This window comes from Sebastes fasciatus, chromosome 21 (genome assembly GCF_043250625.1).
Source record: "Sebastes fasciatus isolate fSebFas1 chromosome 21, fSebFas1.pri, whole genome shotgun sequence".
Classification (NCBI taxonomy): domain Eukaryota; kingdom Metazoa; phylum Chordata; class Actinopteri; order Perciformes; family Sebastidae; genus Sebastes; species Sebastes fasciatus.
In genome coordinates, this window is record NC_133815.1 from 11,287,967 (window position 1) to 11,310,990 (window position 23,024).

The window sequence follows — 23,024 nt, forward strand, 5'->3', positions numbered from 1 at the left end:
TCCATGTGGACACAAATCAGGCATAAATCACGCTTAATATGCACAATGTGGTTTAGCTGTCTTTCTCAACTTTTGTCAAACCAACAGTCCAAAACCCCCAAATGTTTGGCCATCTTTGTTGCTGTTTAAAGAGTAACTTCCTACCAGGCTAAAATCTGAAAAACAATCAGTGCATAACAACCATCTCTGGTTGAACGTTTTAAGTCTGTTGCACCTGTAGCACACAGAACACTGATGTCACAGTGTACACTCCCTGGGGTACACATCTACATCACTACAGCAAGGTGAGAAATTAAACCACTGAAAAGCAGAACTAGATTTTTACAGTAGCTTCTGGGAACTAGTGATTTTAACTCTCCATTAGTACTTTAAGAACTACACCGTTGTGTTTATTGTAAGTACATTTAAAGTGACCTACATTTTTTTTTTACACTTTTACTACTTTTACTTAACTAAAACATAAATAACATAATAATAATTGCACTTGAATATGACATTTCAGTACTCTTTCCTACGCTAAATGTAGGCCCACACATGCATACTCAATTACACATATGCATCTCCACAATCTCTATTGTTTGTGCAACTAAGATTATGTTTTTAAATACTGTTTTCACCCCCCAGCACCTGTTTCCCCTCTGTGATTGTGTATATGTACACTCGTCTCAACGTTTGCTCGCCCCTACATGTGTGCAGGTATATGTGCTGGCGGCGAGCGTGAGTGTGTCTCTATGTGGATGTGTGTCCAGCAGTGTAAATATTGTGTTGTGCTCTAGTAACAGCTCTTCCTCCGGCTCTGCAGTAGCAGCACGCTCGGCTGTTTATTTTCCTTCCTGACGGACGACTTCTTATCAAATAAGCAGACACTGCCTCCTAGCCCGCTGTCCAACCACACGCTCCCAGAGGATATCCCGCCCACTTTCCTCCGGGCTGTGGAGCCTCTGTTTGTTCATGATGATCGACAGCTAAAGGAACCAGTCACACTACTCACAGATCCTGATTGACAACAAGTGCAATAATCTACAATATCTTCATCCCCTTTAATTCAATTATCCATGTGGATGTGCCTGATTTATAGTCTCCAGAGATGCCCTCACATTCAGAGCAGATGTGACACAGTGTTTCCTCTCTGTTGCCATGGCAGCCACCTCAGTTATGACAAAGAGATAAGGGGCCGATGGTGGCTCCCACAATGGAGGCTTTATGAGTCAACACATGAGTTAACGAGAGGTCCAGAGTGAAAGAATGAATGAATTTAAAATGTACTTCAGTCTTACACACAGTCACACAACCATCCATTCACTCCATGGGTACATTTCTTGTAGTTTTACTGCCTCTTGGTTTATTCTTTAACCTCTTGAATACTATTTTTTATCTATATTCTTGTTAAGCAACTTTATAAATCAGTAAATTATTTGTCCTAAGAGGGAAATAAGTGAAGTTCAAGGCTCATTTTTGACCTTGGAAACAGCAGTTGACAAAATCATCTCACCACAAGGTTAATTTTGTGACAGAAAATGTTCCATTGTATGTGATGGAGCAACAAATAAAAAAAAAGGGTGACAAATATTTTCACGACTGTAGCTGTTCTGGAGCTTTCGATCACATCACATCTTCCAACCTGAGATCACGCAAAGAGTACACATCAAAGCATGTAATAGACCTGCCTGTCCACCAGAAGATTGCGTGTCAGTGTCACATTTTGCCTCGCCGCGGTGTGAATATTACACGCGTATATGAAGGTGCACTACCAGCAGGGGGCAACAAAACCACTCACTTTGGTGTAGGAAAAAAACTTCATGGTTAGCCTTAAAATAATTACGTAAACTAAGTGCAATATGCACGGAAAAATGTAACATAAGTACGGAAAACAGGTCACAAACATAACCTAGCTTACAAAACAAAACAGCGGTCTCGAACACCGGTTGGTTGAAAGTCTAGTGTTTATTGGACCATAGCATATTTACGTGGATGCATTTACATTGCAGTTAGTGCAGACTTCATGGCGTAAAAATGACACGCCTAAAGCAAGAACGACGTTTTTATTGCACGCTTTTGCCTTGCGCATTATCGTGTCATTCACACGCCTTTTCATGTGACTGGGCTGGATCTTCATCAGCAGATAGAGTTTGGCCAGTTGTCATGGAAATGTAGATGTTCAAGTCCTTTAAACATTTATTATTCAGTGACAACTGGTTGATGAAGCAAATAACCCTGATGATGTCATAGTGACCAGGGTTACCTCAGATTGGGCTTAAAGACCACACTGATTTTTAACAGAAAGCGTTACAAACTAGGTGGAATTTGAAAGACGTCTGATAAAAGACACCAGGTTGCATCATGGGAAGTGTAGGATCCAATGTTTTCAGAGCTTGACCCACACTAGAGACCAAAAGTCAAGATATCTTGGCCTCTACTGCTTCGATTTTAACCTTTTTTATAAATTCCCCCCCAAATTTATGGAAGTGAAATACTGGAATAACCCTTTAAAAGCTTTAAAAACTTCTCTCAGAGTACTTCTGTATCACAAAAAGAGCTTTTTTGCCTGAATCTCTACTCTAGACTTTGCTGTCTACCACAATTTGATGTCACTTTACTGTAACACAGAACCACCCAAGTTGAATATCTTGGAAACTTACTTGGCCAAGAAAACTAATTCATTCTGTCTTTTTTCTATTATTTCATAATGTATGCTCTCAGGTGGAATACATCCTAACTAAAACCACCTGGCCATTACGAGCCCTCCTCGTCTCCATCACTCCTCCTCCTCCCATCTGTGTGTGTGTGTGTGTGTGTGTGTGTGTGTGTCGGAGAGGAGAGGAGTGAGAAGCTGGACCATGCATGGTTGTGATTACATGTTTATGTCCATATTTGTAAGTCTGCTGGAAGGCGTCTGTGTGTATGTGTGTGTTTGTCTGCAGTGCTGATGACAAGAGTGTGTGTGTGTGTGTGTGTGTGTGTACGTGTGTCTGTGTGTGTGTGTGTGTGTGTGTGAGAGAGAGTGAAAGTGTGTACACTGTGAGTTGTGAGAGTAAATAAACGCTGTGCAGCGGGGACTCACGTGGCGTTATTATCAGAGCTCAGAGAAAAGACAAACTGTTTTTTCACTCCGGTTTGATTCATCCCACCCTCTGCTGCCTCCTGCCTTTCTGTACGACCCACCGCAGTACAACACACACACGCACACACCACCTTACCCCCACCGCCCCAAATTCAACACATGGCTCCAATCAGGGGATTATTTTTAGCACTTTGTGTTTTCATGGAGGAATTCTAATCAGTTGTGTTGTGATTGTTCCGCACACTCTCAGTATGTGAATGAAGTTTTCAGCCTCGGCTCTGCAAACTGGCCCCGGCTAACACGAGCGTCACAGAGGCCAGTTTGGGAGCATTTTTGGCTTCTTTTGCAGACGCCTGCCGCTTGATTGCAATCGTATCCCGGCATCCTCGGGATCGGGGAATTCTTTAAAAGAAAAAAAACCCGGCCCAGATGTAACAAGAAAGCCAGCCTTCTGTGGAATCACTTACTTTGATGATCTCAGGAAAAAAAAAAATCCACAAAATAAAGTTTGGTTTGGAAACCGCGGATCAAATACACACACACGCACACACACACTAGGGCTTGTACAGTATGCAAACTCACACACTCACAATTTGTGGTACACTGAGGCATTCTTTCTCCGTCGCACACATACGTACACACTAAGCTACACTCATTAATCTGGGCAGACTCAGGAAACCGCTTCAGTGAGCTGGCTAGAGGCCCTGGGAGGGGTGGAAGGGGTGGAGGGGGGAGAAGAAGAAGAAGAAGAAGAAGAAGAAGAGGGGGGATCAAAGCGAGGACGAGAGCAGCAGACTCGCTGAAAAGAAACAGCAGAAGAGGGAAGAGAGGAGAAAAGAAAGTTTTCAGAGGGAAGAAAAGAGAAAGGAAAATTTCCTTTGCTCTTGAGTTCAGAGATTACAGGAAGACGATCTGAAACCCCTCGAATTAATGAACTGGGAGTGTGGAGTGTGTGTGACGGCGTGTGTGTGTGTGTGTGTCCATCCATACCTTTTAGGATGTGACAAGGGTGTGTGTGTAAATGTATAAAAGTCATGAATAAGTTGAGCGAAGAGAAAATAAAGTCAGTTTCTGCAAAGTTTCTGCACAAAAAGGAGAAACCGCAGAAAGAAAACACACACACATACTGTACACACATGCACACACAGAAATACACTCGTACTCGTACTTGCACACGCTCACACACACACACACACACACACATGCTGTACACATATGCACACACTCCTACGTGCACACACACATGCACACACTCATACGTGCGCACACACATGCATTTCTCTCCCAAAAAGCTCTGCAGGGAGGGTCGACAGTCCTTAAGAAAATATTCCCCAAAGCACTAATTAGAAAAACGATGGTGCTCGTTAATAGCCGCCCCGACCTCCACACACACACACACACACACACACACACACACACACACACACACACACACACACACATTCCTCCTCCACCTAAACTCCACCCTCACCCCCCCCCAAAGTCTTACAGAAGAAGAAGAAGAAGAAGAAAAAACACAAAAACAAAACAAAAAAGATTCTGGCAGAGGGAGAAGAGAGCGTTCCACTGGCAGGCCTGGGTCAGGGCCCTATTTACCTACCGCAGCACTGCTCTCTTTCCTTTACAGCACCGAGCGCCTCCCCTCAGCGCCGAAACCTGACCCTCCGTCTCTCTCTCTAACACACACACACACACACACACATGATGAACATGCATACATACACACAAACCAGCCAAGAAGAAGTGGCACATGGTATTGGTTAAAACGGTTCTTGGCTCCAAATGAAACCCAATCTCTCTCTCGTGGAGTTATTCCTCTCATTTTCTAAAAACGTTCATTTCAGAAAATGCGAGAGAGGAGGAGTTATATTTCTTTCCCCTTCTCAATCATTCCCCGCTTTCCTCCCGTCTTTCTCTCATCCTGATTAAGTTGCTCTGTAAAAAAAAAAACGAAAGAAAGAAAGAGGGAGAGTAAAACAGCCGGAGGATTTCTTGAGCCTTTATTATCTGGAGCCAGTTCAGGAAAATTGAGACAGAGGAACAATAGCTCAGACGTTTTCTCACACAGATAGTAAAGTGGTTCAAAAGCTCGGAAACACAAACACACTTGAAAACGCGGCAGCGAAGTTTCTTCACACAAGTCTCAATCAGAGCAGATGAGGTGGCAATTTCAGGGAATCAATTTGTTTTCTCTCCGCTCGCTTAGCTCTCTATCTGTTGCTGACATTTCCTCCCCGTACCATAGCCGAGCCCAACCGCCCATTACTACACCACACAGGCCCTTATTAAATGTATATATAGTCACGCTTCAGACCAGGAGACACTTTCTCACACAAAAGCCGAAGAGAGCGAACACGGGGTCGTACAACAAACTCCTCTTAAGAAAGAACACAGGGAGGGAAGCCGAAGCTTGACCAAAATCCAAAATGGCCTCAGCCTGTGTGGGTGGATGAATACAGTCGAATCCAACATGCCTGCGTCTTGTTTCACGGTGTCCTTCCTACCCCCTTCCTCCCCCCTAAAATGTGTGCCTCTCTGTCACGCTCCTCTCCAGCCCTCATTAGAAACATCTCACTTAGGGTAACAGTGTTATTTCAGTGTTTGTAGCTCGTTATGGGAGTGTTTTTCCTGCGGCGTGGCCCTCGCAGCGAGTGTGTGTGAGGGAAAGGGATGAAGGGGGGGAGGTAGAAGAGGGTGGGCTTCTTAAACACGGGGTGAGAGCGTAGAACGTAAAGTGCGATTCCAGATGTGTTTTTTACTGCTCTGGCAGGGATGACAGGGCTGTAAAGAACCTCTCCGGAGTAGCCTGGAGGGGGAGAGAGAGAGAGAAAAGGGGGAGGAGGAGTTAAATGCTCGGCGGCTTAAGGCCCTCGGGGATGAAGTCAGAGAGGAGTTGGGGAACAGGAGAAGGGTTGGGGGACATGGTGGTGTTCAGGGGTTTGGGAGAAGTTAAGTACAGACGTTTTTAGGGCCTCAGGGAATGAAATTTAGGGAGGAGGACAGACGGGGAGAAAGTGGGGGAGGGCAGAGACAGAATGAAATAGCTTTTCCTGGCATAAACGTTCCACTTTATTGGCTCAGGTGTGTCGGGCGGAGAGTCTGGGACTGTGAAACGGTGACTGGGGGATATTAGTGTGTGTCTTAGCAAAGAAGTGTGTGTATCCCTGAGGACATGAGCGAAGAAAATGGAGAAGGACCAAGGAAAAGAGAAAGGAGAGAGAAACAAAATGAAGGAAGGAAAAGTAGAGAGCGGTAGACTTGAGTCAGGCTTAAAGTAATAGTTTGACACTTTTTTACTGAGAGTTAGATGAGAAGATTAATACCACTCTATGACATGTGTTTGTTAATTGTAAAGCTACAGTCAGTAGCTGGTAAGCTTATCTTAGCATAAGTACTTGCACCAGGTGAAATAAGCTGGCATCGAACTCTGGTGCGGTTCAACCAACCAAATTCAGGCTGCCTGTGCAGACATTTGTTGAGATGGACACAGGTAAACGACAGGTTAACATGTTTGCATGACATCTGAGCTGAATAGAACATACAGAACATGCTAAATAAAGTCCACAAAATCACAAAGTCATGTTTATAATGTCATAAATTGGAGGAGAGGGAATCATGCGCAGTCGATCAGCGCTGATTCAAAGTGAAAAAACGTTGACAGCATTCAAATCTGTGATTCCCTGCATAGAAGTGGCAGCTCTCCAGATGAAAAAGATGACTCCGCTTTTCGTACACGCCCCCTCAGCAACTTATCTTTTTCATTTTTGATTTGTGCACTGTGAATCCATACCAGACTAAATAGAAAACAAACCAAAAGAATCAATTTAACTCTGATTCGGACTAACCAAATGGACTATGGCTTGTGAAATCGCCCTTAGAGGTGCTGGAAGGTGCATTTTGTCACATTGTTTTTGAGAGAGCCAGGCTAGCCGTTTTCCCCTGTCTCAAGTCACACATAGGAGAAGTTAGCCTTCGGGACTTTCTGCCAGAAAGGATCTATTTTAACCCAAACCATGAACTCTTCCTAAACCAAGTAAGTTTTGTTGCCAAACCTAAGGAGATTTCTGGCAGAAAGGGTTAACTTCTCCTATGTGCTTTCCAGTCATTATGCTAAGCTAAGCTAACTGGTTGCTAGCTGTAGCCCGAAGACTCTATATGAGAAGTGGACGTAGTCACCGTGACGTCACCCATTGGTTTGTGGACTGCAGTTATGAAGCCTCAAGTTTGCCATTTTGCCCATGGCCATCTTGTTTTTTTGCAACCAGAAGTGAACCGACCGCTGAATAAGACATTTTTAGGCGAAATGTTATAATTAATTTATATGAACTGAAAACACACTGTGAAAGGGTTAAAGCTGTAAGACTAAAACACGGACAACGCAGTGGTAGCGACCTGTCAATCACAAGGTAGCCACGCCCTAAAGCATACCCTGCTTTATGGTCTATTTTACTTTAAATGGGACCATAATTTACTAAATGAACATCATGCTGTATTGAAGAAGACTTGAAACTAGCGATTGAGACCATAAACTCACTGCTGTAGCCTCATATTTACCGTACTGACATGAGAGTGGTATCAGTCTTCTCATCTAACTCTCAGCAAGAAAGCAAATACGTTTATTCCCCAAAATGCTGAATTATTCAAGTCACGAAATTGTAGATTTAAAACTAGACTATGTAATTTTGGCCAAACAGCACAAGTGACAATTTTGTGTTTTATTTCTTATGAACTTTCACCTATAAGAGGAAAATTGTGTTATATCTTCTTTTAAAAGTAGTTACACTGTCTCATATAGTTGAATAATCTCGCTTTAAGACTTGACCTGTGACTTGAGATAAAAACATTCAAGTCCCAAGTTTTGTCCAGAAATCTCAGAACAATGAAAGACACCAACAGGTACGTCTTATAGCCAAAACCTTGAATATTTATTCATTAGGACCCTGTATTGTAAAGACCATCTGTATTATTGGATATGATAACACTGCTGATTAACTGCTGATCTAGGAACACAGCGACGTCGTCAAAAAGAAGTCAGTCAGGGCAAGAAACACAACAGTCAGTTAGCCAAATATATATGGAAGACAAGACAAAGGCAAACAGTGAGATTATGACCCACAATATCCAGCGTAACTGGTAATTATCGGTCACAATTAACAGACTTCCTGGATGAACTTTGACCTAATGTACTTGCTGTAGTTTTACCGTTAAATGAGTGACGATTTTGGTGTTTTTGATCATCTGACCTTTCGTGTTTTTTTTGCAGACTTTGTTGTTGACTCAGTGTTCTCAACAATTACTCATGGTGAGTGGCCTACAATCTTATCACAACCGAGAGAAACTGCGGCCAAAACTAGGCGACTAAAATAAGACCCAAGTTAAAGGGAACTGGAATTATCCTTTGACACAACTTTGAAAAGAAAAAAATCTAAAAGATATAAAAAAAAACCCAGCTCTGGAGTATATCATGCATGAAATGTGTGTGGAAAATGGAGAAAAGCTGCAACTGAGAAAAAAAAAACATCATGAAGGGAGAGAAAGAAAACTATATCATGCAGAAGACATGATGTGTGTGTGTGTGTGTGTGTGTGTGTGTGTGTGCGTGTGTGTGTGTGTGTGTGTGTGTGCACAGTGTGATCCGGCTCCGTGGGTCCTGCAGCTTGTTAGTCATGCTCGTTAATATGCGCCTGTTTTACGGGCTCTGTTCAAAGACTGACGTGGTGTTTCATCTCAACCTTACCTTCTCCACGCAGTCAGAGACGGAGTAGAGGAGGAAGAGGAGGAAGAGGAGGAGGAAGAAGGGAGAATGGGGCCTATAGTGCGGAGGGGTTGTGGGATATTTTCACATGGTCGTGTGCCATATAGTAAACTAGCAAAAAGGCACGTTTCAAAAGCAAACACAAAAAGAAACTGAAGTCTTTAAAAGGTGAAGAGACAAAAGAAAAGCACATGAAGTAAGACGATGCTGTCATGAGAGGAGGAAGTCTGGAGAGAAGAAAGAGGCAGACACAAACTGGACAGAGAGGGAGAAGAAAATGCGTCTGCAAGTTTCATCAAGTTAAATAAAAGACTTTTAAAGATCCTTTTAATGCGTCATTTAATATCTCACTTCTCAATTTAAAAACAGAAATAGAAAGCAGATGTTGAACAGAAAATAGTCTTCATGACGTGCAGCGGGCGTGTCAAATGGTCTGTCACTAGAAACTCATCCTGTGCAGCCAAATATTGTTCAATTCTTCTCAAACTTTCAAATTACACCAAATATAGCAGACTAAATGTTGGGGAAATGTGTATAAAATAATGCAAAAATCAGGTAGAAGCCTTCTATTTGACTGAACGGTGCTTGAGTGTTTGGGGTTTGCATATTTCACTCAGAATAAACACCATACAGCTTCAAATAAGAGCTGGATGATACAGAATAAACAGATACTGTCAGATAGTGTCTTATAAGATGATTTTAACAATCTTAAAACCACTTCATGGGGAATTAACTTTATATGAAAGGGTTAATCTGTCACACATTTTTAAAGCCGTAGTTTGACAGTTTTGGAAATATGTTTATTTGCTTTCTTGCCGAGAGTTTGATACTACTGAAGATGGATACCCTTAATATCTGTGCAGTAAGACATGTAGCTGGAGCCAGCAGCCGGTTAGCTTAGCTTAGCATAAAGACTGGAAACAGATGGAAACTGCTAGCCTGGTCCTACCATCACCTTCAAAGCTCACTAATTAACACATTATATTTGCTTTGTTGAACCTGTACAAAGTGTAAATATGACTTTAATGAGTGGCTTTAGGAAGGTAGTCTGTTGGTCCAGGCCAAGAAATAGTCTTGGACAAAACCTCCCGTACCAATATATATCATTTTTAGACTTTGGTTTTCGTACAGCTTAAAGGGACTGTTTGTAAGAATCAGAAATTGGTTGTAACAGTGACACCTGTGGCCGTTAAGTCAACGAAAGTCAGCCTCCTGTTGCTCGCGCTCGCCCATGTGCACGCGCTGCCTGAATGTGAGCGAGCATCCGTCAAAACAGTGAGGCGACACACATCAGCTAAAACCACAATATAACTCTATATTTCACCTGCTTGGCAGTAATGTTAGCTGACCAGACGAAGGTCTCTCCATGAATCAATGCTGATCCTAGTGTTGGCTTTTCCTGCCTCAGCCTCCCGACACCGGCACCCGGTCAGAGACGATAACGTTTCTCCCTGCGGAGCCCTGTCACTTCACAAGACACGGGAAACCTCTGTTGGTCTGGAGGAGCTGCAGCAGTTATTTCTGCACAAACGTCCACTGTACATTCACTAGATATTCTCAGAGCTAAACTAACTCTTCTGCAGTGTGTAGTGTGCGCGCATGCACATGTAGAGGTGGAGCGAAATAGCGAGAACGCGCGCGGTGTGTGAGTGAAGGCAAGCAGGCAGAGGAGCAGAGTACAGCAGAGACTCCGGCCCTGGAGACCAAAGCTATGGTCTCCCCCGCGTCCTCCGACCGCGGCCAACACTGTTTTGCAAGACGGGCTTCACGGGTTTTGGTGCTTCCGTGTAGTTTGTGTTGGAGTCTTGTCTGAACAGCGCAGCCACGCGCGAGCGCGCATGAGACACCGACCCGGATTGATTTATATGTGTCAGAAGTTACAAACAGTCCCTTTAAACGAACGAGACGTAACATGTTCATTTGTGAGTTTGATAGCTGCTGGTAGGCAGATTTAGTGACCTTTGGACAGAGCCAGGCTAGCTGTTTCCCCCTGCTTCCAGTCTTTATGCTAAGCTACGCTAACCATCCCGCTGGCTGTGGCTTATTCAAGACCATTTATGGCATATATTATGTCCTATATTTGACGACTTTGATTATAACCTGCTTACATTCTGAAAATGTAAGTGTAAAAGAGGCAGAAGTGGAAGGAAGTGGAGGAGGAGGTGGCGGTAAAAACAGGCCACATCGCACCACATCGTACCCGACACATACTGTGTGCGTGTGACCGCTCACTCGCCCTCTCCTCTCCTCCCCTCCCTCTCTCCTTCGCCGTCCTCCACAGGCATGCCAGCACCTCCAGGTCCGGAGAGCAAGGCTTTCTGGGGGATCAGAAACAGATGTGCCTCTTGCCCCTCTTCTCTTAACTCGTACAAAAACACACACGCTGTCTTGTACACACAAATGTACACACACGCTGGCGGCAATTCAGAACCGGCACCAGGTCCCAGCCGGAGTGACGAGGCAGCGTGACCCTGAGCTTGACCCCGGCCAGCAGCACCTCAGACAGGAAAGGGACGCAATTGGCTTCAGCTGTGACCCTCCGCCCCCTTCTCTCCCGCCCGGCCCCCCCTTCTCATTAAGACAAACTGTTTTTTAAGGCAAAGCAGCTTTCACTACCACTAAAGCCAACACCCTGGAGCACGGAGAGGGGCGGCGGCGGCGGGGCAAGGGGAGGGGGGAGATGGAGGGAAGGTAAAAGAACGAGAAACAAATAGAGCCGGAGCAACAGGGGTACAAAGGAGGTAATAAAAAAAAGAACAAAAGATCAAGGTGAAGGAAAAAGTAAGAGAGAAAAAGGGCAGAGTGTAAGAAAATCTAGACTAGAGCGGGAAAGTCAGGCATATCACTTGCAGCTGTTGCAGGCTCATGTTCCCAGAATCCATTGCAACTTCTTTTTTCTAATGAGAAAGGGCGGTGTCATGGTTACATTAATATCAAAACATCCAAAACAACAGCTTTGAATTGAAGAGAGCAGAGAGAGAGAGAGATGAAGTCACTTAATAGTAATGACAATAATTAAATGTGTGTAATTATAAACAGCAGTAAGACGCGTTTGTCTTGGAGACAGACTGCTGAGTGTACAAACAACATATTTGTTTGTTTAGGGATGTACAGCAAAGACATGTGGAAAGAATTGCACTTCTATAAAAGAAAAAAAAAAGACGCCACTTTTTATTTTTGCTTGCCTCTGCTTTTATCGTCCCTTCTAATCCATCAAACCCCTGAAACACCCACATTTCTCTTCCAATTTCTTCATAACAGCGAGCTCTGTCCAGACTCGGTGGAAACTGTGTGTATGCGTCTGTCTGTCAGGTTGCCTGTTCCAGGTCTGCAAAACTGCTGAAAACATTTGCATATTTCATGTTTGGCGACCTGCAACGGCCAAAAACTTAAAGTAAAGAAAACAAACTATACAGATCTATGTGTGTGTGAGTGTGTGAGTATGTGTGTGTGTGTGTGTGTGTGTGTGTGTGTGTAAGTGAGAGTGGCAGGGCATGCTGAGGTAGATTAATACCGCTGCTCAGAGGGGGGTTCCTCCATTCAGGGCTGACTGATGTGCGTCCCAAATTGATTTATGAAAACGGCCCTTAATCAATTATGTGTGGAGAAAGAGGGGGAGCGGTGGAAAGGAGAGAAGAAGAAAGAGAGGATCCGAGGGGGGTGGAGTGGGAAATAAAGAGGATAGAGAGGATGAAGCTGCGGAGGGGAATGTGTGTGAATGATGCTGCTCTGCGGAGGAATGCGTCTAATGGATGTCAGTTTATGCCACAGGTGTCCAACATGGTAGACGTGTGATGGTTTGTCAAGGAAACACAAAGCGCCGCGGCCCATCCTGATGTATGCAGCCAATTCTGTAGGGGCAACACACTGAGCGCGCCGCATCCATAACATCCATCAAAAGGACTCGTGACATATAGATAGCTTTTATTTATCCAGACGGAGAGAGAAGGGGAGACGTTAGTAAAATGCACACAGTCTTAATAGCTGCTAGTAGAAGAATCTGTGCAGCAGTGTAATGTGTTTTTTTGTAGTAATAATGGCCCAGTTTTCAGGGGGGTGCAGCGGAGTAGAGTGAAGCTGCAGTTGTTTAAAAAGCCCTTCCCTTGCCTTGCCCATTGTGCCTGAGACAGGGGTGTGTGGGGGGGAAGTGGGGGGTCACGCTGAGAGCTCGTTTCTCCTGCCTGTCAGAACTCTATCTGGGATCCAGCCGGAACTAATCAACTCCAATAGGCCTCCCCGTTACCCAGGGTGCAATGGGCCACGGGCCGGGGGCTGGCCGGTGGGAAACAGAGAGGAGGAGAAGGGAGAGGAACCCCCCCCGCCCTCCACCTCCTCTCCTACTCCCTCACCTCACACACCACCTCCACCACCAGTACCACCACTATCCCTCCACAAGCACTCCGTACTCCACCAGCCCGTGCAGCACACACACACACACAACACTCCCACTGTTTCACACTGAAGCAATAATAAACACTTGCAATAATATTTTCACAGCAAGCAATAGCCTGCTTCAGATCAGAACCTCGCACAGCTGCGGAGTGCACGCCTCCTACGCACACGGGCACCGCTCACATGCACACTCGCACAGTTTCCTCGTCACGCACATGTCGCACCACGCTGAGTCTAAAACTTGAGACATTTTAAAGGCACTTTTGCAGAATGAATCCACAAAATGGCTTCGCTACACATGACAACAAACTGCATCAAAACAAACTCACAGTATAAAAACTAAGATCTACTGTGTGTTTATAATGTCCAAGTGGCTCATGCGGTATATAAAACCACTAGGGTATCATAATCAATCAGTTTAATCTAGTTTATTTCAATGCTTCTTTTTGTTTGCAATTTCTATTTTTAAATTTGTGGAAATAGTGTACGTCATAACTGACTGATGCTGATGTGATGCCACAATTACTATCTTTTATTTAAAATATATATATATACATTTTTATTTTTTGTTATTTGCAGAGTGGTTTTATTAAATTAATAATATATTATGAAAAAAAAGTTTGGTTAAACAGTTCAACATGAAGTCCTCAAGACCCAAATATGAGCTATTGCAGTACATTAATATTGCCCTCTAGTGGCATGATAACCACACTGCAACATTTAAGGGAAAGTAAAATTAAAGAATACTTCTATAAATACTTCTATAAACCTTTAAATAAAACTACAGAGGTGTTGTTATTAGGATAGGTTATTTGGATTAATGGTCTTTGGCATAATTATTTAAAAAAAACTACTCAAGAAACACAAGAAGTTCTACTGACTTTGAAACAAGATATATCCAAATAATTTAGTGAAAAATCTCATGATAGCTCAGAGAAAATTATGGTTAAAAACGCTAAAAAAACAGAAAATGAAGCAAGAATTATAAATGTTTTTCGCTTTCTAGAAATAAACTAGTTCCTGCTCAGGTCTCTGTGGGGTCTAGACTATCTGACAACGTCACTTTGGACACTATCAAAGGCAGTGGTATGAGCCAGTGTGAGAGTGTGTGCACAAGCTTTAGTGTGTGTGTTTTTCTGAGTGACTTCAGCCTCCTTCACTGAGGTGAAGTGGGGGCAGATTTAAATGAGTAAAGAAAACTACCGGGGGGGGCAGCTACACCCCCACATCATTGTATGTGTGTGTGTGTGACTTTACTCCAGTCTCGTTGGGTGCACATTTTTTTCTATTCAAAACTGAAAAATTCCTAATTAATATGAATTGATTTCTTCGCTCCACTATAAGTTGCATGATGCATGTGTGAATATGTGTGTATGAGGAGTAAAGGAGGTGTGCTGAGGCCCAGATAAAGATGGTGGTGTTGGAGGGGGGAGCGTCACATGGGAACCGTCCCTAGGCTCTGTGGTGGAGGGTGGAGGATGGAGGGGGGCATTGAGAGGCACTGGGGTGGGGTTAATCCCCATTCACCCCGTCCTTCACTCAGCCGGGCCGGGCACAATAAGCCCCGCCCGCCTCCCCCTGCGTCTCCGCGGCGACCTCTGACCCCACGTTTACGGCTGCTGTCCCCGGCCCCTTTATGCCTCCATCCTGTTATTATCTGCAATATTTACTCCTTTTGATTTCCCTGCTGGCCATTGTCGTGCCCACACAGCACTCCTGACCGACTGGAAAACTCAAGTGCTCTCCTTCCTCTACTCCAGCGTCACCCCCCGAAACCTTAAAACCCTCAGCAAACACTACCTGAAGTGGAAATGAGTCCGCTTACGACCACTTATTTATGGCTTTTTGATTTAGGCCACAAGGAGCTGCACAGAGGGAGCAGCAGCCAATGAATGGGCCAAGTCACAGACGTCCTGTTACAGGGGCGACCTGTGGTTAAGATGCATTACATGTAACCTCAACATCCTGGGTTAAATTCCAGCTGTTAAACACGTCTCTCCCTCTTTGTTTTCAGACTCTATCTTCACAATAAACTACCCAATAAAAGCGGAAACGCTTTAAAAAGCTCACTCACTTTGAGGAGAAATACACACAGCCCGTATTCAGAAACTGAGCTTTTGAAACAAGCCGTCAGGATTTCTGTCCATTTGTGATGTCACAAATCTACAATATATATAGACCATTTCACAGTTATAAATGTAAACAATCTAAATGGGTCCCAGTTTATTTCCTGGTTGCAGTGTATGTGAATGACATAAGCTGACAGGAAGTAAACATGGACCCAAGCTGTTGCCTAGCAACGCAATTCTGTTGCAATTCCATTGAAATGTACTAAAACGGAGTGTTTCAGACAGAGGATAAATACAGGTATATTCAAGCAGACAGTTTGAGGAAAATAAAGTTGTTTTTTTTAACATTAAAGCATGTAAACATGTTCTAGTAGAAACACAAAATACAAGTATGAACCTGAAAATGAGCATGACATGTCCCCTTTAAGTAAAGGCTCTGAATACTTCTTCCACCACTATGCTAGGGGCCATGAGTGTTGCTGCAATAAACCATCAACCAACATCCAAATAAACTGATTGTTTACTTTCTTCAACAATTCTTTGAGGTGCAGAACACTGTTGTGTTGGCAACTAACAGACCATATGAAAAACTATGTTTAAGTTATGTTTAGAGAGATAATAATATCACTAAATGTGTGGTTTAGCTAACTGATAATGTTACTGTGTTTTAAAGTAACACATTTACACTTAAGCTGTTTGAGCACATTCACTGACGCTTCAGTTAGCTAACAAAGTGGATTTCTTCAGTTTTCCTCGAAAACATTAGTTGTTCACAGTCTGGTCTACAGGTGATATGACCCAGAAGCTTCACTTGTTGTGACCATAGACTGTATAGAAAGATGAAGGACATGACAGCTCCCAAAAAGGAAGACAAAGGTCGCCCCCTGGTGGCTGGCTGCAGTATAGGTCAAATATAGTCCAATACTCTGCAGATATTCTATCAGTTTCTTCATTTCAGTTATCCAGGTTGAGTAATGTACATAAATAATAATATAATAATAAATATAATAAATAATATAAATATAACTATAATATAAATATATACTTTTTTTAATATATATAATGTAGCAAAAATAATATTAAAAATAAATGTAGCCATTAATTAATTGATCAAATTGCTTATTTATTTATCTTTCTATTAATTATCTTATTTATTTACTCTACTGTTTACTTGTCCCTTTTACTTATTCATGTATTTATTTTAATACATTATCTTATTTTTATGAATTTATTGTTTATTTTAATTTTATTTATTTTATATGTAAATGTGTGTATTTATTTATTTATTTATGTATTTATGCATGATTTCCACTTTGCATTTCACCCCTTATTTATTTCCCCAAATGTATTTATTTCTGTATTCTTTTCTTTATGCATTTCTGCCTCATTATGCAAATTAGAGGCTGCCACATATTTGACTACTATACTATACTATACTATACTATACAATACTTATAGCCTGATATATATTGTCAAAATGTGCATTGTGATTTTTTTCCCCCAACATTAACAAATTATAATAATGTTTGTTATTAACTGTTACATGAAAGCAGCAATAATTGAATATATATATAAATATATTCATGCAAATTGTCCAATCTCTGCTGCAATATTAATTGTGTTTTGTGACTTAGAGCTCAAATCTGAGAACAAAAGATTATGATTGGTGTTTGATGGAGGAGTCATAAGGACATTGATGATGAAGAGCTTATAGTGAAAGTTAGATGGAGGTCTTCATACTTCCATACTGTAATCATCTGTACCCTGTAATAACACAATATAGGTATCTAGTAGTATAAAAAAGATCTGTGTAGAATGAGGAGCTAACGTTAGTTAGCCCCAGTACAATATTATTTAAAAAGAAATGTTATTTATTTTATAATATTTGGATTGTTTTGGTGCTTAGTATAGTAAAACAATATTTGACAAAGAAACAGTTAGATTTATGCCTTAGTGTTCATATTTTCAAACAGTGTGTTTCACTTTTACAAAAGAAAATGGTCTGGGCTAAACTCTGATATGCTCTCTAGTCTCCCATGTTCCAATCCAAAACAGGCATTTTTCTGAAGAGTGAGGTCAAAAAACACAAAGTTCCTTTTAAAACACATTTATTTCAGTCATTTAAAATACATAGATAAAATACAAAAAACACGGGTTTTCAATGTCCTTTAAATAATTACTCCTCTTGTCATCTCACATGAGAGGACAAGGCAAACCACCCCTCTCTCTCGCTCCGTTTCTCCATCTGTTGTGCAAAAAGAAAAGACGTTATAGATCCAACAGTTTGGAGAAACCTGAGTGCTTCCATGTAACCTATAGTTTGTGTGTACCTGTGTTTTACCATCCCTCGTTTCGCCTCCAAGACTGTGAGAAGACACTTCACAAACATCAGATCTGCAGCACAGAAATATAATAATAATGTGTAAAGAAAATTGTTTTATAAGAAGTCTGTTAAACATCCATATCATCTAAAAGAGCGACTCACCGTCTGTCATCACCAGGCTGTGACAGGAGCTCCAGTGCAGGCAGCAACAATGACATCTCTGGACTTCCTCCTCCAGCTGAGAATGATATGATACAAGTATTTTTTTTACAGCGACAGGTCATTACACGGATGGACAGAGGCGTGTCAGGTTGAGCCACCATACCTGCTGAATGTGGGCTGAAGGCCGAAGGAGGGATGGGGGAACCAGAGGGAGAAACTTTGGCTCCAACACTTTGCTTCTGCTGCTCAATGAGCTCCAGCAGTCGACCCCTCGCCGCTGCACTCTGCCTGTTCAGCTCCAGGAGGCGCTGTTCCACACTGCTCACATGGAGGGTGTTGGGTGATGTTGCCTGAGCAAGAAGACGGAGAGAAACAAATCATTATCAGCCCAGATGACAAGGAGAATTCTTTGTTTCTGTGTTTACGCGTTTGTTACTTTTATTCAGCACCTTCCTAAAGGCTCTGTGGATGTATTATTTAAAAAAAATATTCGTCTACATAAAAATGTTATCAATAAGACCTTTAAAATCTTCAGAAAGGTGTGTGGAGGACACCTTGAGAGACTTAATCTCACCTGATTAGTCAGCTGCTCTCCTTCAGCAGCCTGGACATGCCTTCTCCCCGTGCTGCTGGAAACTGACGTCCTCCTCTCTCCGACACTTTGGGGTGTGACTCTCCCTGTGCTGCTTGACCTCGACCTCCTCTGCTCGTTGCCACTGTCAGGCGATCCACCGCCCTCTGACCCCAGGCCCCTAGCCTGGCTAAGTCGGGCCTTGATCAGCTCGTTCTGTCTGTTCAGCTGAGCGATCTCGGCCAGCATGACCTCTGGAGAGAGCTGTGAGCTGAGGGGGTCGGAGGTCAGCGATAATGAGGAAGAGGAGGGCAGGCTGGTGAGAGGAAGGCTGGTGACGCTCCAGGATGAGCTGTAGGAGCGGACGTCCTCGCGGGAATGCAGGATGTCTACAGGAGGAAGCTCCTGGTGCAGCAGTACAGGATGGATCACTGAAGAAGAGGAGGAAAAATGCAAAATTAGGCTTCTTACAGCTGATTGAGTAAGATGGTATGAAGGCATACAGCTGTAATCAGATAACTAAAAAGACAGTGATACCAGGATTTTGTTGCCAGTTGTCTCTCTGTCGAGGGGGGGAGAGCAAGACGGCAGGAGAGACAGAAGCTTGTAGTTGTTCAGGATCTTGCTCAGCAACTGACTGACAAACTGTTTACGACATGAGAACACCAATTATACACTATTTACAACGCAAATAGCCATGCACAGACAGACACACATAAACACACGCTGTATGAACCTGCAGCTTTGACATCAGAGTCTCGGGGTGGGTCAACATGTTCCTCCAGTAGTCCAAGTCCCCCCATCACCAACACCACTGTGTCCAGCTTCTGCTCCAGCTCAGTTGTCCGCTGCTGCAACCCGGCCTGAGAGGAACCAAAAAGAACCAATTTAGGAGCACAGTTGGAATCGGGACAATAAAGTAGTGTCAGAACATGTGGTAAGCTCCGTCTCACCTGCAGGGCGGTGGCCTCTTCTCTCAGAGTCATCGTCTCAGCAGTGAGAGCATCTATCAGCCCACGGTGCTCTCTCAACTCGTCTTCCAGTCGTCTCCTCTCCCGAGCCTCTTCCTGAGCTTCCTCTTCCCTCTGAGGAAGTTCAACGGATGTCATGAAATTAGGGACGCTCCAGCACAGTGTCAAACATCAAGGAAATACTAACAACACAATGAATAAAAAACTTTGGACTCTCAATGAGACAAACAAAAACTCATAATAACCTTTAAAAAGAGGCTCTGGTGAACAAAGCCAATTACATTCCCATTATGTGTCCATGCATGTTGGATGTATGTGAGTGTTTAATGAAGACTTTATTGGATCAATTACAGTACCTGTTTGAGGAGGTGCACTAAACGTCCCAGAGTGGAGACCAAGGCGACAGAGAATCCAGTGAGGCCTTGAGTTCTGTTTTGTTTTCGACTCTGTGCTGAAGCTGGTACAGTGTCAGGACTCAGAGTATCCAAGTCTGCCTCCACCTGACCCAGCATGGCCTGCAGCAGGCCCAGACTGGACTGGTCCCCGCTGAGAGAGGCGACAAAGGAGCCATCCAGCTCTGAACTCTGAGAAACACACTTCCTGTTCCTGCTGGTGCGACTACTGATCCTGCCTGATAAATACATATAGAGAAACACAGAGAAGATACCACTAATTTCTTCTGTTTATTGCAGCGATTAGCAGTTCATATGATGGCACATTGTCACAGAGTGACACATTATGAAGAAACAGATACCTTCCTGATATTACCTGACTGGTTGAGAGGCAGCTCAGGGTTCAGGACCTGAGAAACCAGGACTGACGGTTCCCCCTGGCCTTCCTCTGACTGGCTTTGTCTGGACCGAACACGCCTGACAGCCACTGAGGCATTGAGAGCTGAAACAAGGTGAGATGAGTTTGAATTTGGAAAAGGATTTCACTGCATGAAATAAATACATTCTAACTTGTTCTCCTCATCTTTTCATTCTACCTGTTTGGGCTGGTGCTCTGCCTGATGTGCAGGGGGTTACAGGAACATTATCGCTGTCTGCCTGGTCAGAGTTGGGACGTTGGACTTTCTGTCGCTGTATCACTCTATTCCGAGAGTGTGCCTTCATTTTTCGTACATTGGCCCTGCAAAGAAAAGTATCACAAGCAATGTAGTGGTGTCAGTGTCATCTGAAACTTCAGTAGTAATCAGTAAATTATTTTAATCAGTTTGCGTAATGTTTTGTAGGCATTATTACCTATGGATTACATGATCGTCCGAACTCCCAGTAGGACAGGTATCTTCATCGCTGTGGTCTTCATCTGAAGCTTCTAGTTCATTAAGAGCCTGGAAAGAACCATTTTACATACGCAAACATGTTAATACTGACCAAAATCTTTATGCAAGAAAGTAAAACTGGTGAAAACATTAAATAACAAACCACAAATGTATGACATTATTTTGGCACACCTGTTGGTCCATCATAGAATGGCTGAGCAGTGACAGCTGCGTTGGAGGATCTGGTCTTTGAAGCACAGGTAGCCTTGAGTCAGAGTCACAGTTTGGAGCCATCGTCACACTGGGGTGCCCTGCGGAAATACACAAACACTCTGTATACAACCCAAAAATCCTTAAAATCTCAGGAAGAAATAATAAAGACAAATACTAGTTTAGTAATTAACATCTAATCTTCTAGGAAAACCAGATATCTTAAAATGTGTTTGCGTACGTCTACAAGCAGGGAACAGTTGAACACATGTGTTATCCATTTAGCACTGCATTTATGTACCTATACCTACAACAAAAGAGTGAATGAGAAGATTTCTACCAGTCTGCCTGCGTGGAGCATCTCCAAACAAGTCTTTGACCACAGCCATGGCTCTGTCGGAGCGAGCCAGCACATCCTGTAGCAGCAGCTGGTCAGAGAACACCTGCAGCAGTAAAACACACCACCATCATCACCAGCAGCAAAAACCCTGTAAACTCAGCACCAGGGAGGTTTTTCAGTGGGATTTACATTTTAAATACATTGTTTGTGTATAACAAACAAAACTAGATTTGTTTTAAAAGAAACAAAAATTGAATTAGCAAAGAAGAAACTAACAGTAACATGGAAATCATCATCACACACACCTCCCTGATGATGCTGAGGCTGGTGTGGTCTAGAGGTGCAGGACTTCCAGGGTGTCTAAAACGACGCTGTAGGGCTTTCTCCCTCAGCTCCCACTGAGCCGCTGCCTTGTTGTGGGACTTGTGAATCTCGTGCCGATGGCTCTAAAACAGAAGTGGTCAATCAGACAAGCAAATATGGGCTGGAAATAATGGATTTAATTGTTTTAGTACTATCAGCTCACTAAAATGACATTCAAGTGCTATTATAATGCATAGTATGAGATGAAACAGTATGAATTGCTTCTCACACAGTCAAACACCTTACCAGCTCTGCAGGTGACAGCTTGTGCACAGACAGGTCATTGACAGTGCTCTGAAACCAACAAGATAGGGCTGTAATTACTTAATTGTTTTCTAAATGTAGGAGGAGAGAGAGACGAGGAGGAGGAGTGAGGAGGAAGAGGAAGAGGAGGATGGGAGGAGGACAGGAGGAGGTGGACAGAAGAAGAGAGAGAGAGAAGAGGAGCAGCAGTAAATATTGAGGCCTCTTCTCCTTCGGTGGTAACTGTAGGCTACTTCATCAAAACATCTTCCTAAAAATGTACTAATACTGGCTTAAGAATGTATCCCAATAAAGTACAAGTACTTGACAAAAGTACATACTTTTCTAGTCAACAGGTGGAGCAGATGTCAGTACTCACCACCCAGTCTTTTTGGGGAGCTGCTGCCTTCTTGGGGCGAACAGGCCTTTTTCCATTAGTGTGTTGTTGTGGACGCCTGACTCTCACAAACGACATCTGACAACACAGACAATATGAGTAGATTACTAATAGAGTAGTCCTATGGCTTCACAGTAGAAAGAATGTCTCTACACTGGCTCCCTGTCTCTCTCAGAGAATTGATTTCAAAATACTGCTGCTGGTTTACAAAGCACGAAATGGTTTAGGGGCCAAAATACATTTCTGCTCTTCTGCTATGTTATGAACCATCCAGACCTCTCAGGTCATCTGGATCAGGTCTGCTTAGTGTCCCCAGAGCCAGAACTAAACATGCAGAAGAAGCAGCGTTCAGTTTTTATGCACCAAACATCTGGAACAAGCTCCCAGAAACCTGCAGGACCATCAAAGCTTAAAACTTTCCTGTTTGCTGCTGCTGCCTTTAATTAAACCAGATAATGATCTTATACTGAACTAGAGCTTTTACTCTTGTGTGTTTTACTCTATTTTAGCTTCTATCCTAGCTTTTATTTTCTAATCTTTAATGTTTTTATAACTGTTTTAATTATGTCTTAATGTTCTTATTATTCTTGAGTGTTTATGTAAAGCACTTTGAACTGCTTGTTGCTGAAATGTGCTCTACAAATAAAGCTGCCTTGCTTAAAGTTAGCTAGCTATCTGACAGCTTTTAGCTAAAGTCAGCTAAAATGTGACTTCATACAAAAGCTAGCCACATATTGAAATAACACTCACGTTTCACGTTACGAAGCCACGGTTAGTTATAAGAGAAGAGCGCTTCAGGTTGTCTATAACTTCTCCATCACAAGTTGAACAGCATCAAAATCTCCTCTTCAGTTTGTTGTGTGGCAGTTTTTAAAACAGTCGCGCGTCACTTCCTGTGCTTGT

At 43.0% G+C, this 23,024-nt stretch overlaps 1 protein-coding gene across 1 annotated transcript; it reads right to left on the reverse strand.

The window, feature by feature from the left end:
• Positions 1 to 17,381: 17,381 nt before the first annotated feature.
• Positions 17,382 to 23,023, reverse strand: spice1 (spindle and centriole associated protein 1). Its single transcript, XM_074622233.1, has 18 exons — positions 22,872 to 23,023; positions 22,104 to 22,199; positions 21,728 to 21,775; positions 21,424 to 21,564; positions 21,119 to 21,221; positions 20,761 to 20,879; positions 20,549 to 20,637; positions 20,293 to 20,435; positions 20,073 to 20,198; positions 19,661 to 19,935; positions 19,287 to 19,418; positions 19,070 to 19,196; positions 18,871 to 18,978; positions 18,337 to 18,764; positions 17,926 to 18,112; positions 17,763 to 17,838; positions 17,608 to 17,671; positions 17,382 to 17,522 (listed from the first exon to the last, which is right to left on the reverse strand). Exons 2-18 carry the CDS (start codon positions 22,197 to 22,199, stop codon positions 17,466 to 17,468), a joined length of 2,319 nt encoding a protein of 772 aa, XP_074478334.1. The 5' UTR covers positions 22,872 to 23,023; the 3' UTR covers positions 17,382 to 17,465.
• Between the last annotated feature and the right edge of the window lies 1 nt (position 23,024).